The sequence below is a fragment of the Xylaria bambusicola genome (assembly GCF_022495145.1).
Source record: "Xylaria bambusicola strain CBS 139988 unplaced genomic scaffold F5B22scaffold_48, whole genome shotgun sequence".
In the NCBI taxonomy this organism is placed as follows: Eukaryota; Fungi; Ascomycota; class Sordariomycetes; order Xylariales; family Xylariaceae; genus Xylaria; species Xylaria bambusicola.
In genome coordinates this window covers 266,079-284,036 of record NW_025953601.1, presented here as the reverse complement: position 1 = coordinate 284,036, position 17,958 = coordinate 266,079, and the positions used below count along the sequence as shown (strand labels likewise).

Below are 17,958 nucleotides of genomic sequence, written 5' to 3'. Positions count from 1 at the left end.
TACTGGGAGCTATAACAACAGGGCAATAAGAGAAGACGGGGACAGAGACGGAAGAGCCCCGTGGCCACGATGTGACAATATGATGATGACGACGACGACAACCATCTCGCAGACTAAGCCTCTTTGTTTTCGTGTCCCAATTCGTGTCCCAGCACCCGTGGCCATCCACTCCCTCCCTCCGGTCGACTGGCACTAAGGACCAGGACCAGGACCAGGACTGGCGCTGGCTATGTTGTTTATGTTTGTGGCCTCGAGCCAACAACCTCCTTCACGCATGGCCGATATGGTTCCGATTTGACCCAAGCCTTCATATACCTGCCATGGCCGTTCTCTGCCCAATCTCCGACCGCGCGAGACAAGCCGCCGGGCCGCAACTGGCAACACACGTCCACACGTCCACAAGTCCACAATCGACGTCCTCGTCAACAATCACATCCACAACCACCACCAGACAACCGTGATTAGGGTTGCTGTCGCCTCGGCTTCTGTTCCGAGCTGAGCAATTTTGTCCTGTGTCTCGTTTTCCGCGTCTATTTCGCTATATAACCGACCCACCACCACCACCACTACCAACACCACCGCCCCTCGCCTACCTACTGAACCACCTTGGGTATCTACCTGCCTACCAATCAGTCGTGTTAGGTACCTACATACAATATCCCCCTCCCTGCCTCCATCATACCTCCTCCTCCTCCATCCCTTATTGTTTGGCAGGGCAGCATGCGACATGGGCTGGGTTAAGGTGCGCCGAAGCTGCGTCGGCCAGAAGCAAAATCGACCGTCGTGCCAGCAGCAGTGGGGGCAGCAGTAGGTAGACCGAGGTTTGACGGCGAGCAACAGCGCTTACGAGACTGTCTCGGCGACGAGAGAACGGCGAGGGCAATACCTAATCGGATGAACAAGTACTCGAAATCTACACGTTCCCATACATATACATATATGGACTTGCTGCATCTTAAGGTACTGGTCTAACATATCGCACCGCCATGGACCCGGCCTCGATCAAGTACTCATCCCCGGAAGGTAGCCACCGTCGGCTTTCCCGCGATGTCCATCACCAGACGAGCCAACCGCCGCCAACCCATGCTTTCCGTATCACAACTCTCTCGTCACATCCGAATCTCGATCTGACTGCTGTGGATACTCAAGACCACGCCTACCAGCTTCATCCACGTCCAAACCTTCTCTCCACCACGCCTGGTGCTCATCCCGACTTCGGCCGCGCCCATCATTCTTCACACGATGGCTTCGACCGTGATCACCCGCCACCGCCGCCGCCGTCGGCCCGCATCCATCGACGCTCGTCCAACCCCCAGTCGCAGCCTCCTCGTCCGCACCATACGTCACCAAGCTCTCTACCTCCCCACTCCGGACCGTCGAGTCAGCCCCAGTTCGGTCTCACAACTCCTAGCATCCCCACACCCCAGCCTAGTACTATACCCCAGATCAGTTCAAGGGAGGCTGTATTCGGCCCTCGGCCTAGACCGCCATCGGTCGTCACCATTCCCGAGCCGCCGGCCGAGCGACCACACGGCCAATTAGTGAACAGAATAGTGATCGATCCGCCCAACTTGGAGACTTGGCGTGATAAGCTGTTCCATGTTGATGACATGATTACTTTGACAAATGACGAGTGCGCTCTATCCAAGTCCTGAACTTATTCATAAGCATTGAAGGATGTAAAAGCTGACATACCCTCAGATTTGAGACCTATTTCCCCCATATTGATAATGTCTACTCACATCGGTCAACTCAGAAATACAAGCGCAAAAATTTCGGTGAGTCCTCTTTCGCCATTAGCTACCGCCTTTCGTCTTTTTACCCTCCTTCAATTCAATTGATGTTGAGATTCAAGGTGTTTTGAAGGTGCAAGATCCATATAGAGAGCTTATATCACCATTCTCTCACTTTATTTCACTTGTCTAGTAGACAAATCACTGATTTCCAAACACAGTTTCACACTACTGGGACTGTCGGATGAAAGGACGGCCGCCTGGTACTCCTAAGTCGGATGATCCTGCTAAGAAGAAGCGAAAACGGTCTGCGCGGGAACGTGATCTGTGTGATGTTAAAATCAAGATTACCGAACATTTTCCTGATGCAACATTCTCGGTGGATGGTAACATTAATATCCCTTCCACTAACAGCTTTCAATCACTGCACCAATTCCCAGATGGTGTGGTGCGACGTATCAGCAGTCAGATCACCACCAACAAGTACTGGACCATCCAGAGGGTGAACGGGAATGGAGGTAATGGTAAAGGGGATGGTGTTCCGGGCCCCCATAAACATACGCTGCAGAAAAGCGACGAGATCAAGAAGTCTACTGTGCAGAGATTCCTCGCTGCGCAGGAGAAAGAAGCCAGGAAAGGACAGGTGAGTTTCAATTGCGTGCTTTCACACACTGAGTCTCTATGTCAGAGGTAGAGGGGCTGCAATATGTTTTCCCTTGAACCACGCCTAAATATGGAAGGTCAATTAGGACCAGACTGTCCGAAAATTCCTTACACAGTCGTCTGGTTACTTCTATCACGAGCCCAGCAATCAAAATAAAGAGTCAATATTGAGGGCAAAGCAACTAATCACAAAGATAGAAGACGATACTGCAGAAGCGGCCATCTGGAAATGCTCTCGTAACAGCCAGGAAACACTCGAAAGAGTCGCTGCTAAAACTCTACGCAGCAAGTTTTTGGTACGCTCGCTCCTTGCCGTAGTGTGAATATCTGCTAATCTAGCCGCGTCGATAGCCCCTTCTCTCAACGGGTATGGATTGCTCTTGAAGCGAAGAACCTACCATATCAGTACTGCGAGACAGATCCCTTCCAGCGCCCAACTCATTTGCTCGAGGCGAATCCTAGGGGGTTAGTCCCGGCTATTCGCCAGGGCGACTGGGCTAGTGGAGAGAGTGCAATTATATTAGAATACGTGAGTGCGGTGATTTTGGCGTGTCGGGTATTTTGTCCATCATGGCTAACTTCAAAACTATATAGCTCGAAGACTACGACCGAGGGGTTCCTTTAATGCCTACAAACCCTAGACTCAAAGCAAACTGTAGATTATGGATTGACCATGTACGACTCCTCTGCCCTTGCTTGGTTCCCTTCAAGTTACTAATTGCATGTAGGTCAATACAAAGATAGTCCCAGCATTCTTCGCCTTGGTGAAGACGTCGGACATGCAAAGGCAGACTGAGTATATCGATAAGCTCCAGGGCGATATACTGGCATTGGTTCAAGCTGCCGATGAACAGGTAGGAACACGCATTCCATACAGGCCAGTCTTGACTTCATTCTGACATTTGTCGTATCTAGGGTCCTTACTTTCTGGGCGGTGACTTATGTCTTGTCGACATCCATCTCGCGCCTTTCGTCATCCGAATGTCGCGTATACTCCGCGAGTTCCGGAACTGGCAGGATCCTCTACCCGGCACGCGCTGGCGACAATGGTCTGATGCACTCGAGCAGAATCCTCATGTCCAGGCCACCACGAGCCTCGATGAACTTTATGTTGAGACAGTGGATCTGTTCATTGGATCATCGCGTTCGCAGCGGGGAGACTAGATAGCTAGCTGGCGCAGCTTGCATATGGGCCAATAGAACTCGGCTAACCACAACAAGCTCAACTCATCTGGCTTCGTGGCCCAATGGCAAGGCGTCTGACTACGATCAGAACTTGACACAAACAAGTTCACACGCGCGCAATCAGGAGATTCTGGGTTCGACCCCCAGCGAGGTCAATCTTTTGCTTGATTTTTTTTAGTAGAGATCTCCTAGATTGTATCTTGTCCAAGAAATCTTCAAGCATTGTCTAATAAGAGAGGTGTTTATTTTTACTATCCGTGGATTGGAATATTGTGCCTATTGAGATTATAGGTTAATGTAATGTATTTAATAAAATAGCGCAGCGGAGCAGAGTGGATAGATAAAAACTAAGAGAAGTCTTTTCCGGAGTTTAATGTAATATTATTTATATATTTAAACCAATATTCATACTATGCTATGGGCTCCTTCAGCGTTTTACGAAAATACGATGAAAGAAAGACGGAGACTTTAGATAGATAGGTAAGATATAAGAGAGCTAGATACCTCATCCTAGATTCACTTGGTTCGCTAGATATCTAGATGACTCGTCGATTAATTAATTTAATTGACATCCCTCCATACATGTATATATGTACACCTACACTTTATCTATCATCTAATAGCATAAATGAGCGAAAATGTAGGATGTATTAATCACATTGGTACGCCCGCGCATCTTACAATACCAAACACACTATATATTGCTCGTTGGTTGTAACTATTAGTCTCAAACGCGCAATGCCTTTCCTTTCATTTTACTTATTGACATACTTAATTACTTGATGATCGAGAAGAAAAGAAGAAGAAAATTCTACACACTGGGTAGGTAGTCACTTCGTCTCCATGTCATTCTATTCTTTCATTCATATATTCATCTGCCTATTTCTTTCGTCTAGAAGATAGCTAGCTACACTGAATCAAAGGGACATATGTTCGAGTGTCACATCAGCTCGATCCTGGCTTACCTGGATTTTAGATACACTAAGACATGTATACGTACAATTGCTCAATAGGTACCCAAATACAGCTTGGTTCTCAGTTTGTTTGAAATTTGTATATAAACTATTCTAGGGAGCCTGTCCCTTTCAAAGGGACTAGTACATGAGTATTAAATATGGCCAAACTATACTATGCTTCAAGTATGGCACGCTACATGGGCTCCCATGAAGATGGAAATCTGTGCATCTGGCTTTGCGGGAAAAAAAGCAAATGAGCAATAGTAGGATAAAAACAGCCGATACAAAGACAGGTAGTAGACTGATTGTATGAACAAATGGAAGAGGGAAGTATCGAAACGCCCGTGTGCCTCCTAGATATGTGACCTGAAACTCCATGGTTCTCCAGGTATCATAGTAAAAACAAACCAGGTTCTTCCAGAACACAGAGAAATGCTAAAGGGTGATAATATGAGAGGAAAACCAAAAATAAGCAAGAGCTAAGAGAAATGCCCCTTACGCCCTATTCAAGGGTCGTATCTGGAAATGAAACAGGATATGAGATCTCCCGAAAAAGGGAGAGTGAACATTCTGGTAGGGCGACCCAAATAGACGCCAGAACGACCTTGTGAATGCAAAATGAATGAGATGCCTCGACCCTATGAAAATGCTCGGAATGTCTCAACGTATATGCATGAACCGCTATGTTAAGACAGCAACACCGAAGGGAAGCTAAACAGGAAACGGGGTGTCGGAAGCGACAGTCCGTGACAAGAATAATAGAGAAGTCGCTCATGTGTCGAAGTCCATGTACTCATCTTCTTCCTTGAAATTTGATGTGACTGGACCACTACCATCCTCATCTTGTTCCCAAAAGACGTTATCGTCCATATCATGTGCCAAGTCCTCAGGGCTCACTGAAACCCCTGTGGGTTCAGTCCCATCGAGAGCATCTCCCTTGTAGTCAGTGTGGTTAGGTACCCGGAGACCAGAGCCTGCATACCGACTGTAGGAAAAGGTGTGAGGCTCGTTCTTGTCCCACGCCTCATTCAGTTCAGTTTGCATCCGCTTCTCATCGTCTGAAATTGAGAATGGGACTCTACCACCTAATTCCACGATGGTGTTGATAAGTTCCTCTTGCTGTTGAAGCTTGAGGTGTAGCATCCACATCAGGTCTCTTGTCCAACTTACGGAGCCGTTGAGTATGTCTCCCTTGTTGGGACCTTTGTCTTTATCCTCAAGTGGCAGACCCGTTGTGATATTGCCAGCGCCCGTGGCTCGCTTAGCACCAGGGCCTGCTAATCCCGACGTCGCCTGTCCTGGGTTACTGATTCCCGCCAGGTTTGGTGATATTGGTGTCCCACTTTGGATCATCTTACGGACCTTTTCGTCGTCAAGTCTGTGAGTGGGGACTAACTTGCTAAGGTCTTGTATCCTTTCGTTGATATTGTCTCGGCGTCTACGCTCAACAAGATTGTGAGATTCGCGGCGCCTCTTTCTCTTCATTTCTTGCGACGAGACAGCACTAGGATTATTCAGTTTAGCAGGCATGGATGTGCCCCCTTTTAGCAAGACGTCAGAAATTTGAGTGTTTTGCATCCCGTGTTGCAACGGAGAGGGGAATCCAGAACCGCCAAAAGATGACAAGCTATTTGGAGTATGAATCCATTGTGCTGATGGAGACTTCTCATGGTGACCTCCTGGTGTCCGGATGGGTTGGGCGCCAAAGCTACCCGACTCGCGGCCATTCATTGTCAGAGCCGACATAGCAGCAGCAGTCTTGTTAGTCAGTGGACTCCTAGTGTTTGAAGCCTTGCGCTGCATGCCCTGGGCCATGTGAGCATGAGCTTTGGTGTTTAGGTAGTTAGGGTCGCCACCATCATGGTTCATGTCGCCATTCGCCAAGGGCGAGCCAGAATATGAAACTGGGGACTGGAGAGAGTTTCCAAAAGACTGAGGATGTTGAATTTGCCGGAATTGTTGCCCAAAGCTGTGCACAAATGGGCTTTGTATAGGGTCACCGTCTGGAGTATGGGAGTATCCGTTGATATGCGATTGATCCATTTGCAAACCCTGGTTATTAGGTTGCGGTGTATACATGAAGCCCATGCTCATGTCATTCCCACCTCCGAAATCTGGGCTTTGGTTATGTATATTTGACTGGTTGGGCATGCGATCGACTGGGCTGGCGAGGGTATCTAGGAGCTCGTCGTCGTTGAAGAACCCACCGGAAGTGCTGTTGTTGCCATTGAAATTATTCGAATATGAAGCGCCGTAAGCCCCGGAGGACAAGTCATTTGGGTCAACACTCCCTCCATTGTTCTGGCCACCACCGAAGTGGCTAAAGGCGTGCTGAGCCATCGTATCGTGTGTGTGACCGAAGTTGGTTGCAAGATATGTCATACCGCAATGACGACGCAGAAAATACTATGTGTCTGGTCACACCAAGAGCCGATGCTATGGATATCCAACCGAGTCAGCCCCACACCCCCGAAGTCTTGGAGAGGCAGCAGTAGATTGCAGCTGTGAACGTGGTGAAATGAAGGGACGGTCGAGTACTTACTGATAATAATGCTATTATATGCCGAGATGCTTGAGAATAGGAGTTGACGGTGCTGCTATGCCATGTAGCTCCGGAAAAATCGTTGCGAAAAGAGTGCAGACAAGACAGGGTGATTTTGTGGATAGTGTAGGTAGTGCGGAGGGGTTGTCAAGGTGTCACTTATTGGTCTCTTAGGTGGGGAGCGTTACAAAAAAAAGTAAGGCTCCGAGGGCAAATTGAAACACCCTTTTGTTATCCCACGTTGCTCAATTGACGTAGGTTGCCGAGCCGGAGAACCAGTGCTTGGTTGGCGACGGCTGTGGACAGGACTCGGACAGTGGGGTTGTGTGGTGGTTTAGGGGAGTTTGACTTTGAAGTATGACAGATGTACGGAAAGAAACAAGGTTGTCTCAGTCGACGAGACCGCTATGTTTTCATAAGGAGAACAAGACGGTAAAGGGGACGGTAGGAGTCAGGTCTACGATGGGGGGTGAGATGCGATGACGGTGGCCTAAGAAATGCGACCGGATTCAACTGGTCCCGTTGGTGCGCTTCTTAGGTGAGAAAAAGCGACAAGGGCAGTGGGAATAAAAAGAAGCTGGGAAGGCCGGCTGTGATGGGGTTCGGGCTTACTTTGTCGTACCCGAGCAGAAGACCTCGATTATGATCTTATTGATCTTGACCAACGGGCCGAGTCAAAGGTGGACAGATTGGGCGATGAAAGAGCAGAGGGAAAGAGGGTAACCTCGGGGTATGTAGCGGTTGCGATGTACCTGGGCGAGCGAATATACGAAGTTGCGCTTTATCGGCTGTCCAAGCCTCTCTCGTGCCTTTCAGAGGAGTAGGGAAAGGCGGAGGTGGAAGTGGAGAAGTAGGAGACAGGGACAGGCTAGGACAGGCAGAGACGTAGTCGAGGGTTGCGTCCAGCTGTCAGGCAAGGCAATAATAATCCAGGACGATAGGCAGGTTGGTGGCTTTCGGTGGAGGCCAAGTTACTCGTTGGCAGGAAACTTTGGCGAAGCTGAACTGATTTAGCGAGAGCAGCTTGCAGCCTGAGCTACATCCGACTAAGTCAATAGGTACAGTGGCGTCAGTATGTATATGTTGAGTATATGTAGGCCGGACTAAGTAAGAAGTAGGCTACCGGAGCTGCTAGTCTTCCCGATGCCTTGGCTCCCTGGCCAGCTTCTGCCCAAAATGGAATAAAACACAGGCGTGAATCGTTGATGTGCGGCGGCACAGCCCTGCACAGTATCCCGTACGAGGAAGAGGAAGAGGAAGCCTGAGTCGGTGCTACAAGCAAGCACTACTGGATACTGGAGAGGGCGGTCCGAGGGAACCTGGTGTAGGTAGTTGTTTGTGGAAGACTCGGGGCTGGTCAGCTAATTCGGCCGGAGCCTAGGTAGGATCTGAACGATCAGGTAGATCCCTTGCAGAGACAGTAGTAGCAAGGGTGTGTATGTCGAGCTGCGATCTCGGAAGTCGAGGCAGCTCAGCGAGTTGCTGTACAGGTCCCTGAAGTTACGGTGTAGGGATATGGATATATACTCATAGGCAGGCGTGTAAATACCGGCTGCGAAGCTTCGGTGCCTGGGGTGTTTTTCTAGCCAAGGAGACAGGCAGTTTTGATGGATGATAGCTCAATATTATACGGTCCCGCCGTGGATGATGTAGATGCAAAACGCAAAACGCAAATGCGCTATCAAGCAGTTTGTGTGGTGGATGTGGGAGCAAGAAAGTCCGGTAGAGAAGCAGAAAGAAGTGGTTGCAGTAGTGTGCAGGATGATACTGTAGGTATTGTAGGTACCTTAGTAGCGAGGGTAGGTAGCGCTAAAGGCCAGTGGTTAGTGGCAAGTTACAGCGGTGTTGTGCGGTGAAGAGTGGTGAAAGAGTGGTAGGTAGGTAGGTAGGTACCCATACAGTAAGTATACCTGAGTAAGTACGTACCCTTCTTTAATTAGATATCTGGCACGTTAGATATCTACTTGACTAAGTGCCCAGGTGGATGACTGAGCAAGTCGAGTTTCCACCTCTTCAGTCAATGAGTAAGTTCGTTCCAGTTTCGACGAGGCCAGCTCCTCACTCCGCTCCAGTATCCGATCGGGTAATCGGCGTTGGCTGGAAAGATGTGCTCCACCTCCACACGCAGTACCTACTACTTCTAGGCCCAGATGCTATCCAGCAGTTACTTCAAGTTCGGTGACAATGTGCGATACCGCCAAGAGCTTCTTCGCTCGTCAACAAATCTCAGACACAGGTAAACGAGCGGCCTTATTGTTCCAAAGTAATCTTGAATCGTGTCGCGAGTTTCGAGTTGCGAATGTTGTCCTAAGCGCTGCCTCTGGTCTGATTATCTTGTTGGTCGCTTGCTCGGTTCGCCTGCAAAGGGAACTTGTTAGATGAGCTGCGGTAGCTAGATCTGGTCTCGAAAGGAGTCAGTATGGTGCTAGGCCTATAGTTATGTATGTGTTTATGCTCGTGGATATCCATCAACTCACACGTTGGTTCTACTTTCGTTAAGCAGATAGCTGTAGTATGTGGTTGCTTACAAGTATTATATAAGTGAATCGAATGTTCAGTTCAACGGGGTAGATCAAGTCTCTCACAGACCACCCAAAAGTATAGGGAACAGAGATAACGCCGAGAGAGCGAGTATCTTTCGAAAGAGGTCTTTCATCTCTTACTAGACGGAACTATCCAGGGGCCGCAGTGGATTTTATACTCTCTACCTAGTCTACCTACCTTCTACCTATGTTCTTCATCAAGCACACCCGCTCGCAGGTATTACCACCTACACTCTGGCCCACTATAAACACTTGTGTTCCCACTTCAGGTGTCTCTTCCAAGTTGTTTGTAAATCAGAGCGAGCGTGTGCGTCTCCTGACTCTTGACACCTTGACGGTAGAGAGCCCATGAATGGGAGGTGGTGTGGTGTGTAGACCGTCTTGATGGTGTGTAGGGAGGGGCAGCGAGGAGAGAAACACGATCGTCTTTCTACCAGGTTTTCTAATACCTTATTTGGATGTTAACCACAACAGACTGCTCTATCTTATCATCAATATCCCGCACCGAGGTGGGTTCCAGGGGCTGTGAGGGAGGGCAAGCTTAAGGCTCGTGACACTATTCAAGTCAGCCAACCCTCATTGGGTAAGCCACGATGCCACCCTCTGTGGATTAGCCTGCGCAACTAACTACCATGGGAATGCTAGATGGAGCATGGTATTTAGAAACTGCCCGAAATGCCCGGCTCACCCCGTTCAGGATGTAGATGTTGAAGAACGACCAGGATGAACCTCCGTCTGACTCACTGCCATAGCCCTCGACGGGGCGACAGCAGCGCGCGTTAGGAGCTGCCTATAACTTGTGCAAGTTATAAGTTGCACTTGTTGGCACTGGCTAGCTTCCAACGGCAGAAACACAGCAGCAGCGATCGCTTGTGCAAGGCACCCGCTGCTGGTCCTGGCACCATGCATCAGCTTTTGTATATCGCCACAACAACATGGGCACTTCGAGAAGCAGGAACCAGGAGAGAATTCGTAAGGTATGGAGACAAGGCCAGTTCCGTACTTACTGTAAGTGGCCTCATGCTGACATACAGTATATACGATATTTACCATGAATAGCCTACCTACTCTCGCTACTGTATGTGTATGTATTACTGCACCAGTAGGCATTCCACCCTCGGCAACCCTAGTGCCTGGGCTCTTACATAGTATACTCGGCAGTATCTCGTTCTGCCTAGCTACATGCCTATCTGGATCTCCATCCACCTTGCCCTACTCTCTCGGCTTAGGCTTGATACACATTGCACAGCTCTCGACCGGTTTGCTTTCTCGTTGTACTTGCATTTAGCCCCGCGATCACTTGCGGCCGCTTTGAAGTGAAACGTCGCATGGGCTAGTCCTGACAAGAACAGGACGACCGTAGGCTAAACTGGGCTAGGTTAGATAGGAAGACTAGGAAGTTCAACGACATACCTACCTAATTAATGTACCATAATGTACATGAATGGGTCTACTATTATGCGGGGCGCCATCTGGGGGAGGGGTAGATACAGATCTTGTTGATATCGACGACATACAAGCCTGCTCCTATATCCAGTACAGCCAGGCGAGCTCGCCAGGCAATCAACACCACTCCTATAGTAGCCTATCTGCGGCTATATTGGAGAACTAAATAAAAGTGCCAAGATACGTAGGTAAACAGGTAGGTTTCTAGGCATTATCTACCCTCCACCATTTCTGTCAGGTCGAGAGGGTAGGTAGGCATCTACACTTGATACCTAGTCTCGAGGAATAGAGGGGTAAAATAGTATCGACTGTAGGTAGGTAGGTAGGCAGGCAGATAGGCGAAGTGTGGCTCGGGCACTACTCGGGTTAGCAGACGGCGCGCGGATCAGCCTGCAAGACACAGTCACAACGGCTGCGTCCGTGATGGCTCGATGTAACACGACAGGGCTCGTCTTGGTGGACAAGTGCAGCTGCAAAACCGTGGGGTTGTGTGTTTGCCGCTTGCCGACAGTGATCGCCCAACCCTCGATCGTCTCCTTGAGAGCTCTGTTGAGAGCTTTCAAGCTTGCCTTTGTGGAACCCCTCTCGCCCCTGTAACCCCAACTCACATGTCCCGCTAGCCAATCGCCGGATCGATCCCGTGGCAGGGAGGGCTGTCCTACCTGTAGATATTCAAGATTTTCTATCGCTGATCCGTTCCGTCGACGGCCGTTCCTCGCGGCACGACCCGTTATCTGAGATTCTGTGGCGAATACTGTATGTGCAGTTGATATCAAGCGGGAAACAAGGTCTGTCTGTGTACGACAATCAAGAACTCAGATGAAGCCATGGTATGTCTAATCTTGTGGGATAGGTAAGTATGTGGTTGGCAGCTACCCATTTTTCTTTATCCTACCTCAGATGCACCAACAGGAAATGTGAGGGTGTTGTCTTCTCGTCCTCTATCTGGATAGACACGCCGGCAATCAGAGGGTCCTAAGTGGTGGTGCTACCGCGCTCCCCGCCGTGCATGATGCACGTACCTTGCTATTACATCTGCAGAGCATCCTTATACTAGCCTCAAATACCCAAAGTAGGTAGGTGAAGCTGTTGACACAACCCTCTTCACCTTGGACTAATCGCAGTTGGGGTCGACGGCCGCTTGGCCCTTAAGATCAGATCGCTAATTCCGCGAATCAAGGAACAGCCGGCATCGGATGCGTGGGCTTGCTTCTCCTTCAAATTAAGGAACAGGGTCGATAAGGGTGCCAAAGATGCTTGCGTACACTGCAGCTACAACCAAGGAAGCAGGACTGCCGTCTCCAGGCAGATAGACAAGACATGGCCTGCAAATGCCATAGGCATTTTCCATGCAGAGTTTCATAACTGTGTGGATGGCTGCGTATCTACCTACATAGCAAGTACCTACTGTATAGGTTAGGTAGGTATGCTATTGCGGTGAAACTAGCGTACTCGAATAATGGCATATGACCGCGTGTTCACCAGGTCTCGTCAGAGGGCGTGGAGGAACAAGAGGCGGATGCAGTCGACTGTTCGCCGCTGAGCAACGATTCCAGTAGGCAGCTTAGTAAGAAAGAATAGCCTCTATACGAAAGACATGAAAGCCTCATAAGCACAACACCCGTTCTGAACATTCTGGACACGGGTTTGAGTAGGTAGGTAGGTATTCTTCAGTAGGTTGGCAGGTCCCAGCGAAACAATGCAGCCACATGCCTTGCCGCGGAGCCAATCAACAAGACGGAAGGGGGCACTGACCACACATCCGGCGTGGATCGGCGTGGCTTGTCGATAGCATGATAACATGATAACAGATAGCCAGGCAGCCAAGATCGAGCAATGCCAAAGACTCCCCCAGCCAGCCAATGGCCGATCGCGAGCACCCACTTTTCCCATCATGGCCACACCACCCAGAGCCACCCTACGCGGCTTCACGACAACGTCCTCCATCACCGCTACAACTCTGCTCTTTGCCATCTCCCGCGTCCAACACCCAGAGCGAGGTCATTCGGCACACATGACTACACCACCCAACGAACGCCGTCAGATACTAGAGCTTGGCCCCAAGAGTGCTTCTCCCGTCGAATCCGCCGTACCACACCGAAACCCACTCTGCTGTGCTCCGCGTCGCGCATTGCCCTCTTGTCAACCACCTTGATACCTACCTACTCATTAATACGCACCTTTCTCGACACCATCCATCCGTCCGCCCCCTCCCCCGCCCACAATGGCTTCTGCCTCTTTCCGGGAGTCGATGAACTCTCTGGGATGGTCGCGCCGAGAGCCCGATTACTCCGTCAATACCTCCTCCCAGACCGGCCTGCTGTCGTCCATCAAATCGCTGAATCCCTTTGGAGACCGCGGCTATGTACAATTACCCACGACCGAGGGTGCCGGTGCGCCCCTGCCGGCAAGCAACCGTCGCGAAGAAGAAGAAGGCTGGTTTGTCCGTGAGTCACTCTAGAGTCGTCTACGTCATCGAGCATTGCTATACCCTCCAAGCGTCGCGTAAAGAGGTGTGCCTGGTCGATGTGCATGCGCAAATACCGCGCGCCATGTTTCACTGATGCGCATGGCGCAAGACCCACCAGAGCTTCGAACAAGCTGACCAAACATCTCCGATTCTTATCTAGTGAGTCGTTGGGACCGGCTACTTATTTTCGGCGCTTGTAATCTGGGCGCCCTCGCCTGCTTCGTGCTCTGCTTCGCCCTTTGGCCCATCCTTATGGCCAAGCCGCGCAAATTCGTAATCCTGTAAGGCTTAGTTTTTCCAATCTCCCTCCGTCGACTATCATGCTCGATTTCCCGCACGTCTACTATCAAACTATCAACTTTCGAGCTAGCATCGAGACATGGTGCACATGTGCAGGTTACCATCTTTGTAGAGGTCATGTGAACTGGCGCCCTTAGTTAAGTTCACTTAGCTCTTTGAGACCTCACCCGACGCGACCTACCATTCATGACATCATTTTTTTTGTGCCTGCCAATTCTCCGTTGATACAATCATGTTGGTCACGCCAGCTTGCTAACGACTGTACACCTCTATAGTTGGACTTTCGGCTCGCTCCTTTTCATATCCTCATTCGGAGCTGTAATGGGACCTAGACCATATCTACAACATCTAACATCAGGCCCTCGTCTTCCCTTTACTGCTGCCTACTTTGGATCTATTGCACTTACTATATATTTCTCGGTTGGCGTAAGTACCGGTGTATCATGCTTAGGGCGTCACGGTCGCTAACGATCCCAGCTTCAAAACACGATCTTAACCCTAATATCCGCACTCGTACAGATTGCATGCCTTTTATGGTATCTTATCAGTTACTTCCCTATGGGCTCTAGTGGTCTTCGGCTGGCTACCACGTTCGGTGCTAGAAGAGCCGCAGCGTGGATGACTGGTTAGAACTTGTATATGATTGTAGTACAAATGTGTAGCAGTATGGGCTTCGGAGAGCATTGAAGCATGTTTTCTTCGCGCCAGGCTTTGGGGTTTTTTTTTGCATTTAGAAGCAAGCGTCTACATATGTACGGAGAGGTACGATTGCATAATGCGACAACTTTTGTGTCGCTGTCTTAATAACTTCCCGTTCGACGAAATCAAGTCACAAGTGCTCAACTACGAAGTATTATAGTGCTCTAATAGTGTACAAAACTATAGCTTTTGAATGTCCGCATCGGCAAGTGCTACGGTAGAAACAGTCGAGGTTTCATGTTCCAGGTTTCAAATACGCATCTATTATATTACATGGAAATGCGACTTAAAGCGTAGCTTTCGACTGTCCATTTGGGGAGAGTACCAATCCCTTAGAGCATATCTCGTCAAATGGAGCCGCCTAACTGGTAGCTACCTATTCACGAGTGAATATGCGGCCCTGGAGAACCACATCCGATGATACTATCCCGAAAGAATAAGCTTCACTTTGGAAATTATTTTGAAGTTCCTGTATTTATTCATTCCTTGCTTCCACAGTGGCGTGAATATGTGTTCTACACGTTATACCTACGTGCCCATATATGTAGATCTTACATATGGTAGCTTATTCTCCAGGTGCTAGGGCTGATGTTGTTGTCTAGACGGCCTTTTGCTATTACCCGTCTCATATGATGTCGTAATCGATACCCCCCAGAACTCTGCAGCCCAGCCGGGAAAAAGCGTGCTTTGCAGCCAGACAGTAGCTTGAGCTCTTGATCCCTGGCTGGGTGAACGAGCTACGTTTTCTTTTTTCTTTTTTTCTTTTCATCCGCCGCCCCCTTCTAGAATACAGATTTTGGTTTTACCAGGTGATGATAAGGTGTCATTCTTTTATACTATGTTCTAAATTTGGAAGCATTGATTTTGTTCTCGTCGGGATCGTCGGCAGGTACGAGTATCGATGGAACGGCGGCATAAATAAGCCTGGGAAGACCGAAAATAGATGTGCAGTCGTATTGTTGGAAGATGTCAGTTAATGTCCATCGGGTACATGTATAACCGTCTCGCTTTACTTAGGTCTCCCTTGCTCTTTCACATACTAAATAAATAGACAAAAAAAAGTTGTTACACACAGTACAGGAATGGCTTGGCTGTCTACATGGGCACGCACTAAATTAGGAATCGCCTGGGCACTGTTACCAGGACTGACGCGGTCGCTACACAGCTGTCCCGAGGCAAGACATAGAACAAGACACAGAAACCTCTAACGGGTACTTACACCACGGACAAACCTACAGCGGCCGCTTGCCCAAAGTAAGTTTATACAGTGCAGTAAATATGCAATACGAAACCAAACCGAGTTGGTGATGCTGGGAATATTCATGGCTGGAATACTCGCCTTCATCCTACCGGGTATTCGCAATTTGCGGTGATGATGCGGAACGCGCGCACCTTTGAGTATCGGCACACATTGTTTAGGTTTCATCTACCAGGCCCTCGACCTATGTAAGTATATTGGTTAGCGTTACACCGCTGAATACCTGCACCTACAGTATACATACGTCCACATTACTATGTACACATTGGGGGATACACATTACGAGGTAATTCCCGGTGACCCGTCCGTGTATCCGAAGTCGATAGTACAAGTGTAGGTGGTTGGCTTATGAGGGAGCACAAGGAAGCTGCGATGCCGCGGCTAATTTTATCAGCGCTGCCTGTTGCTCGCTCGCCCACGTTACGGTCGCAAGCTCATCCAACCACGCCATATATTTGGGTGGTCGGTGATTTGCAGCAACTGGCAAACATTGGAATACCCAAACCCCCCTCCCCCCAAAAGGTATGAAGGTACGGTAGGTAGGTAAATTGCGCTGTATATCTTATCTCTGTATCTCTGGATGGATTGGCGAATTCGGAAGGACTCGGGAATCTTGTAACACGATTCAGAGCCCCGCCCCGCCCCATCAAAGAAACCTGAGCTTTACATAGTAGGTAGATGTTATGGCCCAGACAGAGGGCCATGGTCATGGTAACCGCTGGTACCTGGGAATCTAGATTCAGAAAAATGGCATGTGAGTCAAGATGGTTCAACCAGAAATAGGTGTGTCGACCTAGTATGTGTTGAACGAGTTTTGCGATTAAAGAAAAAGGTGAAGAGACTCGGCCTTGTCCTGTCATGTATGTCCTCCGGTCTTTGAGCGGGCCATACCGAACATCAGTCAGGGTCCTGGGCCTTCGGCACCAAAAGCCTCCAATGGGAGCACGCAGATTGCATTACCACCTAAACCTCGTTTTCTTTACAATGCTCAGGTAGGAAGGTAAAGTAAGTAAGTACCTACATACTACCACTCGAAGTAATACCTCTAACAGACTCTAAGTAATACCGCACCAAATTTAGTTCAAGGCCAGTGCAGGCGCCTGCTGACATGACTAAAGCACTAGGTAGAAAGCATCACAGAAGTAAACTGGACGGGGTCACCACCATCGACAAGAGAGTCTATCACTGAAGGCTGGACCAGGGCGACGAGACCGAACGAGACATGTGAGGTAGAGTAGCAAATACCTACCTACAGAAATAGCTGATCGGGGGAGATAATAATATATTTTACATAGCTGGAGTACTGATATTGTCAAAGTGCCGACTCGACAACATCTGGAACTCCATGTAAGTACCTACTTAAACATAGGTATGAAAAAAGAAAAGGCCCCAATGCCTAGAGAGAGTGAGAGAGGGAGGCAAAACCTACTGCGCTTCTTGACTCACTCTCCTTCCATCCTATGTTTATTATCTTTTTTGTTTGGGGTTGTTGTACAATTGCTATTTGTTTTACATGCTTCACCATTGGCCAAAGTGTGGAATAGGTGAATGGACAGGAAGAGGAGAGAGGGGGAAACCCACGCGAAGCACACGCCTTGCCTACCCATGCACGCACGCACTAGCGTATACAAAGCCCTCGTCGTGCACCCTTTTGAATTATTTTTTTTTTAATTGGAGTAAAAAAAATCATAATGCCTACCTAGGTACTAACCTCGACTCGTCTCGCGGCTTTGGCATAAAGCAAAAACGTACCAGGATTTGCCCTGCCTTTCACGGAGTACGGCTTCTTGTACTGGCCTCGGTAGATGTGCCCATAAATAGTGTACTGACTGTATGTGCCTGGGAACTTTTATTATCCGCCTACCTATTGCAGCCATGCGACCGTAACCCCAACAGATTTATGAAATTCTCTACGCATCAAGCGCTTTAGCATAGTTAGCGCTAGGTAGGTAAATCAAGTTTTCAACCTGCCTGTTAGAAGGAAGAGAGAAGTTGAACGACTGACAGCTCGAGTTTCTGCCCGCCGGCCGTCCTATACGCAGCACCGGTATGCCTGAATATTATATAGGTACCTACCTACATACATAGTACATATAGGCGTGGTAGGGGCACCTAACCTACCAGCCTGCCCGCTGAACGGAAATCAACCAGCTAGGTACGCTA

The 17,958-nt window shown here is 49.1% G+C and overlaps 3 protein-coding genes and 1 non-coding gene across 4 annotated transcripts; 3 read left to right on the top strand and 1 right to left on the bottom strand.

Annotated features, from left to right (window-relative positions):
* Positions 1 to 986: 986 nt before the first annotated feature.
* F5B22DRAFT_649999 (uncharacterized protein) lies at positions 987 to 3,560 on the top strand (the record flags this gene model as incomplete). The annotated part of the gene is made up of 8 exons (XM_047979253.1): positions 987 to 1,633; positions 1,702 to 1,778; positions 1,955 to 2,376; positions 2,595 to 2,692; positions 2,748 to 2,925; positions 2,991 to 3,071; positions 3,125 to 3,250; positions 3,312 to 3,560. The coding sequence occupies 8 exons, from the start codon at positions 987 to 989 to the stop codon at positions 3,558 to 3,560; spliced, it is 1,878 nt and encodes a 625-aa protein (XP_047827474.1).
* A 69-nt stretch (positions 3,561 to 3,629) lies between these two features.
* F5B22DRAFT_t156 lies at positions 3,630 to 3,736 on the top strand. The gene has a single exon. It is a non-coding gene; the product is annotated as a tRNA-Arg (tRNA).
* Positions 3,737 to 5,308: 1,572 nt separating this feature from the next.
* Positions 5,309 to 6,877, bottom strand: F5B22DRAFT_649998 (uncharacterized protein; the record flags this gene model as incomplete). The annotated part of the gene is made up of 1 exon (XM_047979252.1): positions 5,309 to 6,877. The coding sequence occupies one exon, from the start codon at positions 6,875 to 6,877 to the stop codon at positions 5,309 to 5,311; it is 1,569 nt and encodes a 522-aa protein (XP_047827473.1).
* A 6,415-nt stretch (positions 6,878 to 13,292) lies between these two features.
* Positions 13,293 to 14,468, top strand: F5B22DRAFT_649997 (Got1/Sft2-like family-domain-containing protein; the record flags this gene model as incomplete). Its single annotated transcript, XM_047979251.1, has 4 exons — positions 13,293 to 13,515; positions 13,699 to 13,819; positions 14,114 to 14,264; positions 14,316 to 14,468. The coding sequence occupies 4 exons, from the start codon at positions 13,293 to 13,295 to the stop codon at positions 14,466 to 14,468; spliced, it is 648 nt and encodes a 215-aa protein (XP_047827472.1).
* Positions 14,469 to 17,958: the final 3,490 nt, after the last annotated feature.